The 15,653-nt window shown below is 40.8% G+C and overlaps 1 protein-coding gene across 1 annotated transcript in view; it reads right to left on the bottom strand.

The window, feature by feature from the left end:
* The window catches only part of BACE2 (beta-site APP-cleaving enzyme 2), a 52,676-nt gene that overhangs the window by 4,013 nt on the left and 33,010 nt on the right, over nucleotides 1-15,653 (bottom strand). Inside the window, exons 7-12 of the mRNA XM_017810870.1 lie at nucleotides 14,452-14,668; nucleotides 12,729-12,857; nucleotides 11,384-11,518; nucleotides 8,143-8,244; nucleotides 4,593-4,742; nucleotides 3,257-3,425 (exon numbers count right to left, since the gene is read on the bottom strand). Of these exons, the coding sequence (XP_017666359.1) occupies nucleotides 3,257-3,425; nucleotides 4,593-4,742; nucleotides 8,143-8,244; nucleotides 11,384-11,518; nucleotides 12,729-12,857; nucleotides 14,452-14,668 (902 nt within the window). The remainder of the gene's footprint in view (nucleotides 1-3,256; nucleotides 3,426-4,592; nucleotides 4,743-8,142; nucleotides 8,245-11,383; nucleotides 11,519-12,728; nucleotides 12,858-14,451; nucleotides 14,669-15,653) is intronic.

Raw genomic sequence — 15,653 nt, 5'->3', positions numbered from 1 at the left:
TTCTTCTGGACATCTCACCCTCTCACCCCCTCTTTCACTTGTCTCTATGAAGTGTTGCAGCAACAAGGCCCAAGTATTACTACTTAGTAGTATTTTGGAGAAGTGGAGAAAAAAAAAAAGGCAATACAATTTTCCACCTTGGAGAGAGCTTTGAAAATAAACAGTCTCTAATTATTCATTATTTGCCTTGAGTGCAATAATTACTCCTATTAGAAAAGACAATACAAAACTGTTGCCAAAGTGACTGACATTTTAAATTACATTTTGAGAATGTCTGATAGCAGCACAGCTTCTGATTTCTTCCCTCCAAAAATAAAAAAAAGTTTTCCCTCACACTCTTCCATCCCCAGAGAAACTGAGGGGAAATTTGCCTAAATTGTTCAAACAAGCCCTGAACATAAACTACCAGTCACAGGCACTTAGAATATTACACATTAACTGAATTAGGATATTTTGGTGTATTTTCCTAGAACACCTGGTGATAGCTACCTACAATACTTTCATGACCTTGAATAAATGAGATTTTCTTCATTACTGATGATTACAGGACATGAAAGGCACCTCTGGAAACATGCTCTTTTCTAACATTAATGTAGAACTTAACACACTCACACTCAGTAACTAACTTGGGTGCTTTGCAAAGGAAGCAAACCTGGAATTAGATCAAATTTATCTAAAAATTATGAAGTGCAGCTTGGAAGGGGCCCCTGGAAGTCACTAAAACTAACTCATGGATCTGAACATCCTGTCTCAAGAAGGGACCTGATCCCAAAACCTTTCCTAGTCATCCTGTAAACAAGTTATCAAAAGGCAAATTGAAACTCTTTGCCTGAGTAAGTCTTAAAGGGTTTCACATATTGAGGAAAAAGCAAGTTTCTTTTCCTGCTACAATGGAATAGCTGCAGCCATCTATCCAACTTTCCTCAATCTTGGTGTATCCTGGAGAATGAAAATGGTCCAAGGAGTAGTGTGGGATAAGCCAGTTCTTATTTGTAGCCAAGCCTCAATAATAACTTGGGAGTTGTTCCCATGATTTTTGCATGCAGCAGGTACCAGTTTAACACCTTATAAAAACATGGATTTATTTTAATGTTAACACTAAGAAAGCATAAGGTCATTGCAAAGCCACACCGAATGGCCTTTTACATTTCCCTGTTTCTGAAGATTCATGCCCCCAGCAATTCAGTTTGACTTATGCCCACGGACAGCCTTAAAAAGCTCTAAATAAATTACATTAATTTAGTTGCTATGGAGGACAAGGCTGGCCTCCACAGGAAGCCAGTTAGGCAGCTTCATCCCTCACACTGCACCGACACTCACCACTCACAGTTGTGGTTCTCTGATGGAAGCAGAGTTAAATATGGAAACCACAAGCTGCGAAGGAGCGAACTCAGAATAACTGGCACATCCAGCAAAATGTCATCTGCCCCATGTGAGTGGAATGTGACAAATCAGTGCATCTTGCCTCAGACAGTCATCTGACTCCTCAGGAAGCTCAGTTCCCGTGATGCTTGGTAAGACATATGCACGGAACGTGGACAGAGAGACGAGGAGGAAACGTCTTCCAGCACCAGTTGGGCCCAGTCGTGTGCCCAAGCTCACGTAAATTCCAACTGCATTTCTCTCCAGCAGTTCTTCCTCTCCAGACAAGCCTGGCAGCACTACATGAAGCGGCCAAACTACCTTCCAGGTAGCAATGTTAACACTAAGGTGGTTTTATTATTATGGTTCCCCGATTATTTTTCCCAACAGAGGAGTGCTGTCACAGCAGTTCTCGTGCCCACCAGCTGGCTCCTGTTCCCTGTGACCATCACACCTCGGTCAATATGTCCTGTCAAAATGCTCCACTAATGGCTGCAGTGTGACAGGGACAGGAGGCAGCTCTGCACTTGCTAAAACTGCAACAAGGAAGCACAAGGAAGAGTGAAAGGCAGGAAAGCCTGGCCTGCAGTATTTGTCTAGTCACACTCTCCTGCCAGGTGCATTCAAAATGTGTCTTTCATCCCTGCACAGTACTTCCATTGAGCAACCCATATCAATATCTGGATTTTCTTCCACAGCAAGCTCAAAACCGACAATTCTGAACCCATTCACAATGGAGACATTGCAAAAAAATTAAATAAAACAAAAAAAGGCAGTTTTAAAAATGCCCTACAGCTACAACTTGGCCAGCTAGCATTTCTCTTCCCCGCCTCTATTCCCTGGCTGCATTAAGCACTCAAATCCTTACTATCCCTACCCTCTCTAACACAAACACTGGAGATTAAAGAAGCACTGTCAGCCCTAGTCCTTTTCTCATGCAAATCTCAGGTGACACAAGGTTTTTCAGGGCATAAGCCACTCCTGTTTGGGACAGAGACTTGCATATGGGTGCCTGTCCTTTCCCTCCTCTCCCACTTGTATGTTCTTGTGTTGCCTGAACAACAAGGCAAGGAAACCCAAACCCTTTGGTTTTAGCTACTCTTGGTGAGGTAAGAGAAATGATGAAAGAGCGAGAAAGTTAACCAGCACAGTAAAATCAGCCAAAAGTTATCATGGAATCACAGAATAGGCTGACTTGGAAGGGATCCACAAGGATCAGAGTCCAACTCTTAGCCCTGCATGGGACCATCTCCAAGAGCCATGAACTCTTTCACATCTCCTTAGCAACTAATTAAAAAACTTATGCCTTTCTACTTCCACTGACAAAACCATTTGTTTAGAACCACATAAACACCACAAGTCTTAATGTGAAATATGAAAATGTCCCATTTTCACCTCAGCTCTTTCCTTGTGAATTTCCAAGAGGCTGAAGAGGCTCAATTTACATTAAGAGTAAAGAGTGAGTAAGGTACTTCACTGCACACTGCAAAAGTCAGTTGAAGAATCCATTTATCCACAATTTAGAGCAGGAACTACACAAAAATGAAGCTGCCTTAAAAACAGGGACTCATCTGATATAACTGTTGGGGAAACTGCACACACAGACAGATGTCTTGGGAAGATCATCTCTGTGAGAGGGAAGAACACAGTGAAGGTACCCAGAGCTGAGGGCTGGTTCACTTCATGCCAGAAGACTGTTGCAACACAGCTTTTTTTTTTTTTGCTTTTTTTTCTCCTTTCTTTGAAGTGTGAATAGCTTGGAATTGCTCAAAAATATACTCTTCACACTCTATGAGTAACCACACTTTTCCCCCATCAGGTAAGTGGCAAAGGTGTTCCTCTGAGACAGCAGGGGTTTCCTCACTCACCAGGTCCTCAGCAATATTTCTCTTACCTGCACACGGACTCACTGCAAAGCCCACTCTCCTCTGGGCTCTGTCAAAGATCACATAGAAGCCTTCCATGACTGTAGCACCAATAACCAGAGCGTTTGTGGAGGAAGAGATGCCAAACCGGTAGCACTGCAAATTCTCCCCTATTCCGAGGATGGGTTGGATATAGAGCTATTAGAACAAACAAACAAAAGATCCAGGGTGTAAGAAGTCACACCACACAGTAGTCAGAAGTTCAGTCCTCTTGGTTTTTATAGTCTAGCACTCAAACCCCGCTGGAATTAGAGAATTAACAGGGGCAAAGGTTTCTGTGCAGGATTTAAAACTGGTCGAAGCTCACACGCAGGTGAGAGGTAAAGCTCTTGGATTATAAGCTTAAATTTGAACACAGTCAGTCACTATGTGAAGGCCAACAGCAAATTCACAAGAGCCCCTTTTTCCTGTATTTTCCATAAGGGAATGATAGCTGAGAAAGAACTTGGGATACGAACTCAAATGAGAGAATCATTTTATTATTTAAAAAATTATCAGGATGGAGTTGTTTCAGAGAGGATTCAGTATCAGCTTCAAGGCTCTAGATTTATAAATTCAAGTCACATTTTGCCCCCTGTCTCCTCAGGGAAGATGAATGACTGCCAAGCTACATGATCAATACAGAAAAAGCTTATCATAAGGCTTTACTATATTTCAAGTTAAAATGTACTTAATAGGTTCATTCTCTCCTTTGCTCCTGCTGTCCCCTGAGGTAAAAGACTGTATTAGTAATGTTAGAGGATACCAGTCTGCACTGCAAACCATACTGGGAGGGGAAGCCAGACAGGAAAAATAAAAGTAGTATATTATATTCTAAAAGCTGGGATGGAATATTAATAAAAGATAAACCAAGAAAGTTACAGAAAATGGTGAAGAGCTCACAAAGGGTCACTGCCAACATTTTCATATTCAGAAGAAGTGCTCCAACTCAAAATGCCACAAAAAACAAATCAATTTGCTTCCCAAAAGGAGAAGATCAAAATGAGCAGAGACATTCTGTATTGACATCTGATGTGGCTAAAGCTCATGAAAACAAAACAAAAACTTGCCTGTTTTTCCTGACAAATTGAAAAAATCATTCTCAACTACATGGACTGCACTGAGAGGGAAACTGCTTTTTTTTCCTCAATTTTAGGTTTGAAAAGTTTGTTATCTTCCCTATTTAAAACCTGATTAAAAAAGATTTCCCTTGTATGCAATAAACCAGTTCTCCATTACTGCTAAAAACAGCTCCTATTTTTTAAGACCATGTGCTTTATGACAGTAAAAATAAATGCATAGTGAATAAACAAAGAAGGTTGAGACCTGTGGTAGGATAGAGATCCGAAACGACCTACTGGAGTTTTCATCCCTCAGGTAAATGGAGAGTTTGGGAAATAAGGACCAGGGTCTTTCAGTTTTATCCCAGCATGCAAGCTGGGAACCAGTCCAGAAACCAGAAGAGAATTCCTGTATCTATTAAAAAAAAAAAGGGGGAAAAAAAGAAAAAAAAGGTGATACTTACATATTACATACATTTTTGATAGATTTTTTTTTTAAGTGAACACTACCACTATTTGATACTTCTTCCATTCCCGTGGAGAAATTCAAGCATGAACGCAAATCCGAGCTGCTTCTTTAAGGGTCAAAGCAAAAACCCAATCCCCAACACCCAAACTGAGGTGTGTCATAGCCCAGCACGAGTCAGAAGAAGGGGGAAGAGGCAAAATCAAGGTCAGCCCCCCCTTTCCTCCCCGTTTGTGTCTCATTACTTTCACTGCTCCAATGAACGTGTGTGAGGCATCAACGGGCTTTCAGTGTCTCCCCACCTCCTCTCTGACCAAACACCAAGGTTTTGAAGCAGCAGACACTTCGTAAAAAACACAATCCAAAACACAAACCACGTGAATATGTAACGAAGCGACGTCCCTTCCTCACATACCTCCAGCTTCTCACTCAGCTTTCAGGGTTTTGAACCCAAGGGCTAAGCCAAAAATCTCCTGGCATCTAAGGGAATCAAGTCAATGGGAAGAAAGATGACCCTCTGCCTCTTTTGCTGCCCCATCACTCAGTCCCAGTAAAACCTGACATGCCTTTGAAATAAGGCTGATTAACAGTACTTTGTAATATATCCATGGAACTAACCAAGCAAAAAGCAAACCCCTACAGAGCTTGTTTGGCCAAGACAAACATCTTGCCTAATGCTGTTGCACCCTGAAGCTGACCTGCTGCCAGATCAGAGCAAAGACCTTCCTTGTTTTACTGCATTGCTTTGTGCTGGTTTTCATTCCCCCATGAAGCAGCATTCAAGGCAGTGTCTTGTTCTGAGCCTGCACAGCCAAAGCCTTCCATTTGGGTGAGAGAAAAAAAAAAGGATGGAATCCAGCCTCTTTGCTCTCCTCACTTGTATTTATCTGTGATATTGATTATTTTGTAAACATCAGCTCACACATTAGTTATATGGCATTGTACAGGTGACAGGTATTCAGCCCTCCCCACACACCTGCCAGTGAAATATTGGTTAGGGCTGCACAGAGACTTCATACTTTCAAGTGCTCATCTTTTTTCTTGGGTCAACAAGCACGGGCTCATGTAAACAAGGAGACTTAACCATCACAAACAGGCTGCTTTTACCCTTAAATCTCAGTGCAAGCTTAAGTACATCCCTCAGCACAGGGTAGAACACTCTGCCTCTCACAGCTTAGTCCCAGGCCAGACCTGCTGAGAAATACAGTTCTCCTCTCTTTCCATTTTGTCTTGAAAAGCAGAGCTTGTGATCTGAGAAAAACTGCCAGACAGCACCTAGACTGGGCAGACCAAGTGTATAAAGTGCTCTGCTTTAAGTCCCTGCTTTAATTTCCCATAAAGACTGCTTAATACATTGCATTTCTTTGCCTTACTTCTGTATGCTGAAGCAATGCATTGGGGAGATCTGAGTGTATGATACCTAAAGGGCTATTAAAATAAAGATTTTAGGTTTCCTTGAACCTTCTTTTCTTCAGCTTATTAACTCAGCATTGTATTAACGCTGTGAGCAGGCACTGCTCTGACTTCAGCTCAGTCAGGTGTAGAAGGTGCCACCCTTTTGTGGCTCATCTCTGCCCGCCTATGAAAACCACCACCCTTCAAACCTGCCAAGAGCAAACTGCAGCTATAGCTCCTCCCTAAAAGACTTCAGCCCAAATAAGTCTGGTTTAAAAAACCACCTGTACCACTGAAGAGCACAAAAGCTCACTGCCCTGTTTTTTAATGGAGATGAATAAAGGAATGTGCCACACACAGTTATCCCAGAATATCTGAGGGGGAAGTGACATCTGGCTGGGAAGATCATAACAACCAAATAGGAGCAGGGACTCCTTAACCTGGTCCACCTGTGGTCAGGGAGGGCTGTCTGCCTAAAGCAGATAATTTTATGTTTCAGTGGTACATATCCTGCCAGAAGCACAGAGGACTAAGAGTACAGTTGTGATGCTGCAACACAGTTGCTGAAAATACCCATTTTTCTGACACTGTTCCCACACAGCCGGAATCCAATCCTTACATCCCTATGACTACTTTCTTATTTAGTAGACTGCTTCCTTTTTTTTTTTAGAGCTGTGAAAGTAAATTTTGGGGTGTGTGGAGGGAAAGGGGTACAGCAGGGAGGTCCTTGGGATTAAAAAGAAACCCTGAAAAAGAAGAGTTAGTTTATGAATTTTTAATAGGAAGAGCAAAAACCATTGAGCAGAGTGAGTGAGTTGTTCCCCTCTAACACCTTATTGATCAGTCCACTATTCACATGCCATGTCCTGACCAGTAGCAGACTGTGAACCACTGGGACCCACTTCATGGGATGCCTCATCCACAAGGTACCATTACAGGAGCTCTGAGGTGGCTTCTTTCAATTCCCCCCCATCGACCAAAATTGTACATGTCAATACTTCAGTGTTTTGCAAAGAGAAGAACTTTTAACTGGTACATTTATTTCAGATATTGGACACCTGTAGGCAGTGAAGAACACTTCATGCCAAATCTCTGCTCTCCATCAGGTAGGAAAAGGACCTCAGTCTTGAATTATCAGCACATAGGAAAATACTGTCTTTTGGGAAGCTGTTTACTGTACTTCCTGTGATTTGCTACTGTCTGATTGTGAATCCACGACAAAAATGACAAAACTGTTCACACTGAAATACTTGGGATTTATTCTTCATCTTTAACCTTGTTGTTCTCTTCCTGGTATTGAACAAAAATTTATGAATAGTTTTTATTAACCAGAAAATGCTGCTTCAGCTACTCTACATGCAGACAACCATCCCCATGCCCTACTTCTAAAGCCCACTCTATTTCCAAAGAAAGATGCTTTTGAACATAAATAATTCAATAATGAAGGTCAAAAGCAGCTTTATTGATAGGAATAATCCTAATGAATGGCATTTATTCTAGACAGCAATAAGCATTATACTTGGAAAGGAATTGCTTGCAGCAGCAGGTTCTTCTACTTTAGAAACACTCTGTTTTGAATGAAAGGACTGATTTTTGCACTCTTAATACTTTGAATCAGAGCAACAGGGATTATGTCTGTGTTTCTGAAATGCTTAGAAAAAATATGCTGTCTCTGCCCTATTTCTGATGCATTTCAATACAAATACTTTTGCCTGTACTTGAACCCCCCCTTTTCCCTCCTCCCTTTCCCTTTTCACCTCTTCCTTTCCCTTTCCCCTTTCCATCAGTCATTTCTCACTTATTAACAGGACTGGACCAGGTAAGATTCTGCTCCCCTCAGGTTTAAAACCTATGACTTGCAAGGCAGACAGCGAAGATGACACTCCTTTCAAAGATCACGGGATCATTCAACAGGAATCTCACATTTTGGGCAGATTTAACACCATCAGCTTACCAGGGACGTTCGAGCTATTGCCTGCACCACAGCACTGAAGACTTTCTCTGGCAGACGAAGGAGTGTGGTTCCACTGTCCACTATTGCTTTATCAGCATTGTACTGGGGAGTGGAGAAAAAAAAAAAAAAAGGAGACTGTAGTTACTGTAATGCAGATTCCACTGTTTCATAACCATAACAAAGCTGTTCCTTTCCTTTTTTTTTTTTTTTTGGCAGCTGGCTTCCCAGACCTGCATGTCATTCCTGTCAGCAGCCCTCTCCAGCTGATAGCTTGAATTCAAATGAAGTCTGAGAGCAAAAGCAAGATACCATCAGCTTAGACACAAGAGTGAGTTTATCTGCAGCACTCGGGAAATTGCTGTGTGCCACCACAGCTGGTGCAAACGGCCAAAACACGCTGGAAAAAGAGGTAAAGCCCAGCCCCTCTCAGAGGGGGCAAAGGCACTTTCATGTTCAGTACAGACAGGTGCTAAGCACACATGTCTAAGCCCTCAATCAAGGCCTCTGCCACCATGAACACAACTCACTACAGTCTAGACACTGTTTTAGTGGCTGGCATATTGAATTTAAGCTTAGCCAGAGAAAATTAGGCCTTATTGTGTGTCGGTACTGGCTCAAGAGTACAAACACCACACCTTTCTCCCTGGGCTGCTGAAAACCACTGAAACACAGACAAAAGCAAGCACAAAGAAACTTCAAGTTTCAGTCTTGCTGCCTCAAAATCTGCACAACCACCCCTCCAAGTGAATATTTCTCTTATTATTAAAACCCTAACCCTCAGACTAAGAGATTTCAGCAAGTGTCAGATACAGTAAACAAGGTGAAAACTTTTTAAGAAGTAGAACTTTTTCCATGAACTCCTTAAAAACTAGGGGGGGGAAAGAAAAAGTAGCAGTGACAGCTGTTTGTATTAATTACTTTTGTTGCCAGCTTAGGCAGCAGGATTAATATAACTGAACAGTGACATGTTTATGGCATAATCATAGGACACAAGATAATATACAGCATAAGCTACTTAGGAAGAGGTCAGACAGCAAGTAAATTTAAAATACATTGGTTTAGATGTTATCAAGTCACATGGACATGGAGTCCCTTTAGTGAAGTGACAAAAATAAAACCCACCAAAAAGTAAAAAAGTAGGTCTGACAGCTATTTCTTTATTATTTCTTTTTTGGAAGAGCTGCTATAGGCTGCCATGCTGAGCTGACAGAAAAGCAAACAGGAAACCATTTATTATACACTCATAAACTTCTTTATATTTCTGTTATACACTTCTAGATAGTGGAGAGAAATATCAAGGCCTTGTGGAGTCCATTGTAACAGATATTTGTGTACCACAAATACACAATCAATGCCATCCTTGGAAAACAAGCAGTTAGGAGGGTCAACCATTGACATAACCCATGGAAAATGCTGGGAGTAGTGGGATGGCTCAGCTAGGGACTAGATTTTCATGCTGTGTACAGAGTGCTGGCAGCAACTTGCCTTCTTGGCTTTCCTGGTTAATATTTACCAGGGCAGCCAAAGCAGAGGGCACTGCCAGCAGCTCAGGACTTCTCCCAGCCCCAGCCTGCCGGGCTCAGGGACACAGCTGTGCTCTAACACTGCACAGATTCCCAGCACTGAAGCAAGGGGACAACTTCTCCCTGGCAAGGAAAGGAGCAGCCTCTGGTGAAGGTTACAAATAACGTCCCATTTCCTAGAAAACAACTGAGAGGAGAGAGGGCGCATAGTTCACCGTCCCATGCAGTGATTCATGCATCCTCTGCAAGCTCCTAACCAGCCAAACTTTAATCACACCAGCTCCGTTTCACTGTTCTTCCTCTAAATTTTTTGTGGGATGATTGCCTGCGCTCAAGGGAGGCACGGTCCTTGTGCATAGGTGACCAGCGTGCTGTGCTAACACACACACAGTGTGAAAGCAAACCCCGGCTCAGAAAACAGCAACAATAACAGGAAACTTTCGTAACACACCGCTGGATTTTTTAAGTGAGTCGTTTTCTGGAAACAGCACGGATTAAACCATTAGTGCAAGGGCTACACCTTCAAAAACATGTTGACTGTTTTCAAAGGCAAGAAAGAAAAGCAAACATTTCTGTTAAGAGGACCAGCGGTTTTGCTTTCCTAGCAGTACAACAGAGAAAAGCATTTAAATAGACCTTGTTTTGCTTATTAAGTTGAAAGATGCTGTGACTAATTCTAAATAATTTATATGGCAATATGATTTCCATATTTCGTATGAAAATATAATATTTATGCACGTGTAATATTTTAATCATGAATTTCACTTAATTTATAAGAACTATAAAACCTTCAGAATTATCATGTCTGACATGGTTTAACCCCAGCCAGCACAACATCCCAATGATTTCCAGCTAAGAGCACAACTACAAGATAAAATTAGAATGTCTAACGAAATCGGGGCATGAAAATTACAGAACTAAAATCAAAACATGAACAGCAACAAGCAACAGTGAGAAACAGGTAAAACACACACATACACAGACATCCTTCACAAATGAAAATAAAAAAGAAAGAAATGGCTTTGGAATAAAAATTGCAACAACACAGAACATTATTCCTAATAAAAACAGAAAATATATCCATCAGGAATAATAACTGGCAAGGCATAAGAGATCAAAAGTAGATTATAAAAATATGAAATAAAAAAGGAGGCATAGGATAAGAACTTTATGGAGCATCCCAGGATAACAGCTGCCACTGCCATCATGAATTATGTACTCAGACAGCTCTACAAGGGTCAGTCCAAAATCTCCCCTTTTCTTTGTTTGACCAGAACTGCTTCAAACCCATTTGAATTGATTTTGCTGTAGGAAAACCACATGCTGTAGCTGTTTAAAGACTCTTGTCTCCTTGAATCATTGCACCATCTTCAGTGTTTAGACACCTTTGTTACGACTGGAACAACCCAAGAGGCTGAGTCCTCCCGAACCCCAGCAGCCTGATTCTCAGTGGACTGTTGGTTTAAAAATTATAGCTTAGTTTCCAAATTACTGGAATATTATCAGTGAGTTTTTAAAGTCCTCTGTGAAGCAATTTTAGCATGTTTGATGCACACCCTGAATTTCACACGGCTCACTCATTTCTTTTCAAAGTTACCAGTTATCAGAGGAGACCGTGACACACATCTGCTTGCAAAGACCCAAACTGATCAATCAGGTGGGTTTGTTCTCAACCAAACTTGCATTTTATATAGACTGAAACACAGAATGGCAAATACCTCTCTGCAGTCCAGTTGGAGGTTCTGACCCCCAACCTCCAGTTTGAGAATTTCCACCTGGTAATACCACTCCTCTTTGATGGGTGTGTACCAAATATCCCCCGTGTACAGACTCGGTTCAATTCCACCCAGGACCTGAGGGAAAGGAGAAAACAATTAGCATGCTTTAAAATCCCAGAGCTTTAGCTTTGGGTCAAGTACATGCAGAAAGGGGAATATTTAATTGTGATACTCAAGGCATCGAAATTTTAATTTAGCATCATTTGTAAGGATTTTAGTGACAAGTTCATTGTCAATAATAAAGCAATATGAAACATCTAGACATTAAATAGATTGTGCCTCAGTCAAACAGAATTCCCATATTGGGCCAAATTACTAGCATCTTTATCTAAAAGCTCACACTGACTTTATTATGAAAGCTCCACGGTTTAAAATCAAAACAGAATCTTCAGGGCAATGTATAAAACGGGCAATGTATAAAAATGGGACAGAATATTAAACTTACACATGATGAATTTGCTTTATCAGATCAGAAAAGCTTTAATACTGTTCAAGAGCATTTCATTTTTNAAAATGGAATTTGACCATCTTGTCACTGATATCACTATTGGCTTCCATCAAAACTGAGGTTCAGGATGACGGGGAGCATCGTGGACTCTCAGACTTTGCACTGAACTAACTTAAGTGAATTCTCTCTTGGGCTTCACCTACATGAATACAGTATGTGAATTCACTGCAAAATAACTATTTGTGATCAACTCCTGTGCTGATATACTTATTTCAGCATAATTTGGGAACAGTCATTCCAACTCCCAATTCTAGATACATAATGGTCAATTCTTGGTCCCACTAAAACTGATGGAAAGACTTTCCAGAGTAACAACAAGCAGAAGATCTCATCTTCAGATTTTTTCCTTTAGTATGTTGTCAACAACAACCACCGAAAAAAAAAAAAGACCCTTGATTCCTCTCCCCCTTTTCACATCATGTAAAAAAAAAATTACTGTAACATTTTGATGAGATTAAACAAGTTTATCAGCTGAGTAAGGGACTACTCAGTTTGAGAAAGGTAGCAGAATCTGCCCTGAGGAAACACCACAACATTTATGTTTTCCTTTGTTAAAAGAAGAAAGGTTTGCTCAGATTTGAGAGAGAAAAAAAAAGAATTGAGAATGAAAATAAATAAGACGCTTCAGTTTTGCCTAAGGGCTTAACTTTTCCTTAAAAAAACCCAGAAAACATAATATATTTAAACATTAAATTTGGCAGAAGTAAAATAGTCACAGAAAAGAGGGGGAGAGATTAACAAAGATACATCTTCCCTCTCCGATTGACAGATACCCACAAGACTACCTCCGTTGGTACCACTTCCAGAAACAGGGAGTCCAGCACCACACATCTGCAAGGAGAAGATGTTGGGGATCTTTGCCTGCCTCACAAGAGAGTCAAAGAACGTCTCCACAGAACTTGAAGGCTTGAAGGTGTCGAAAAACAAAACAAAAAGACCAAAAGAATTGCAGGATTCATTAAAAAGCTGCTTTGCAGAAATCAGCAAATCATTCAAACAAGACCACTTTTTCACGAGTAAATTGAATTTCTGACAACAAGGTGATGAAAGTTCTAGATATAATAAGTCATTAAAAACCCAACATCTGTCATTTTTCTGTTTCTGTTGTTTTCAAAAACATTTTTACTCTTGACCACTGTCACTGTGGCTGCCACCAAATCCCTAAAGCACAAGAGTAATTTTCAATTGCAGTTTTCAAACTCGAACAGTGGTTTCAGGCACAAACTCTCACCGATGCTTTCTGGTTGGAAAAGGCTTTGGGTTATTAGAACAGACAAATGTAACTTGCCCTTCACGCTTTTCCATGGTTAAAAAGGCAAAATTTTAAGGTCAAGATTTTCAGTTTTTCAAAATAATTTAATTCTAATAAACTTCTTATTCAATGGCCTGTTAATTCCTCTTATTTCTTTTGAAGAAACTTCATGTCCAAGCACGTTCACTTCAACTGACTGTGGCCAACAGGTTCTTCCCTACACTGCATGTCGTGCTTTGCTTTGCAGTTATTCAGAGTATTGCAACCTCACTGTAATTCAGATTTCTGAGCACGTAGGTCTCATGATGGGCAGAGACCCTGGCAAGTGTGAGGGGCCAAGGGCTCTTACTACACAAAGACAGAGCAGCCCCAGAAGTCAACAACTCTTAAGTCTCCGGAAGAAGGGAAAAATCAACGCCCTGAGTACACTATTTGCCCAAACCAGAGTTTGAAGAGCAGCTCTTCCCTTCCTGTTGACAGTACATGTCAAGTCAACAGCAGAAATCAATACAAGGCTCACACAACCCTCGAATAAAGCAGAGTTGTCAGGCAGTATTGAATCATTTGTTCTAACTGGAGAGATCTCACTTTGTGATGTGTAAATTGAAAACTATGACTATGAGGCATTCCAATCACATTTTCAGTTTTAGATTATAAGGCTATAAGCTTTAGTCTATAAATTTTTGGGTTTAATTTAAACTTCTACCTCAGTTTCCTACCCCCAGAAGACCGTGATGTGCTTAGCTCTACGTTCAGGGAAACACTGTGGCAAATATTTGTTATGAAATTATCCATCTATCCCCTCCATCCCAACTTCTACTTGATGAACAGAGAATGTCTTACAATGAACTGCCAAGGGCTTTGCCAAGTAATTCATCAGTCCATGGACAAGTCTTGAGGATTGTCATCAGTGCCCTAATAACACCCTTCACACATATCAGAAGACTTTAGACCCGTACTCTGGTACTACAAGCTCTGTAAAAGCTTATTCATTCCAGAGGAGCTAAAATCGGAGTTTTCATCACCAAAAAAAAAGCCGAAATCCTCACATGGGAAAGCGGCACCATCACAAACCAATGAATTCTTTCAGGAACAACCATAAAAGGTTGTTCCTGAAAGAATCCAGGAAAGAGTGGCTGGAAGGGAGGGAGTCTAATGCTGACAGATCATCTGCACACTTTGTTTTAATTGTCACATTTCTGTTTACTGTCACTGTGAAAGACAATCACTGGGGAAAGGATGATTTACCTTGGCTAAGGTGTCGTAGGCAAGGCCAAGAATCCCGTGCCATTTAACCCCGGGTAAGAAGAAGTTCTCTGACTCCAGGATGGTGGCAATGTTGATAGTGTAGCTGCCATAGATTCCTTTGGGCATAGTAATGACATCTGTACCCAGCACTCCAGTCCAGCTTCCTTGACTGTACTTTACTGTGACTTCAATCCCTTCAGATCGGTACGTGCTTGACCTTTAAAAGGAAAAGATACACTTATGCACAAGCTGTTCATCCTCGATGCAAGACAGAATATATTCCATCTCAATTTTGCCCAGAGACGGAGAAAAAAAATTAAGCCTGCAAAATATATATGCATACTGTCTGTAAAAGCTGTAAAATGCAGAAATAATAAAATCTCAAGGCCCTGTTTTTATCCAGAAGCCATCAATAACTCAACTCAAAAAACCTCCTTTTTTTTTTTTTAAATCTAAGGTATTATGTCACCTGGTGCAGCGTGTCCCTGACTCAGACGGGTCCATCACAATAAGGGCAACACTCCAACTGGAGAAGGAACATCTTAAGTGGTGTTAGGAAATGAAAAGCTGCTGAATTCAAATAAAAAAACTGAAATGCCAAGCTAACTGAATAGTTGTAGACTAACACCTCATTAATATTCTTAAAAGATCCATTTTGGGTAAATTGGAATGTTATTGTGAGTATCAGCAGTAAGACAGAGGCTTTCTAAATCTGCAATTTGGTCTATCTATCAGGAAGCAAGCAGACTTGGATATTATTAACAAATGATTCACTGACTTGGAGGAGGAAAGGAAGGAATTCTTTCCAGACCAGAGTAGCAAATGCAAAGGAGTAGTTAAGTATGACAAGCAAAGGAAGGAACAGAATCCTGTTTAGAAGACTTAACACAAACGTTAGAAGAAATCTCAATAGATTTTTCCATTTAAAATCCTGTAATCCCCAAATACGGCAATCATATTCCACCCACGTCGTACCAAAGAGCTACAAAACTTTTAGATCCCTCACAATTTATCCTGGACTCATTCCTTGGCATACAGCTTCCCCTTTTGAAGACACAGGTGACCACACCCAGTTCGCCTGAACAGACTTTTCTCTTGACATCTTTTTAAAAAGTAAACTGGGGGGGATGTAAAATAATTTTATAACACCACTTTTACAAGTGTGTAGAACAAGAGAAAGGGTAGGTGATTTATCAGGTGTG

This window comes from Lepidothrix coronata, unplaced genomic scaffold (assembly GCF_001604755.1).
Source record: "Lepidothrix coronata isolate B3197 unplaced genomic scaffold, Lepidothrix_coronata-1.0 Scaffold30, whole genome shotgun sequence".
Lineage (NCBI taxonomy): Eukaryota > Metazoa > Chordata > Aves > Passeriformes > Pipridae > Lepidothrix > Lepidothrix coronata.
Note: the sequence above shows the minus strand (reverse complement) of the source record. Positions and strands in the feature narration are given on the sequence as shown.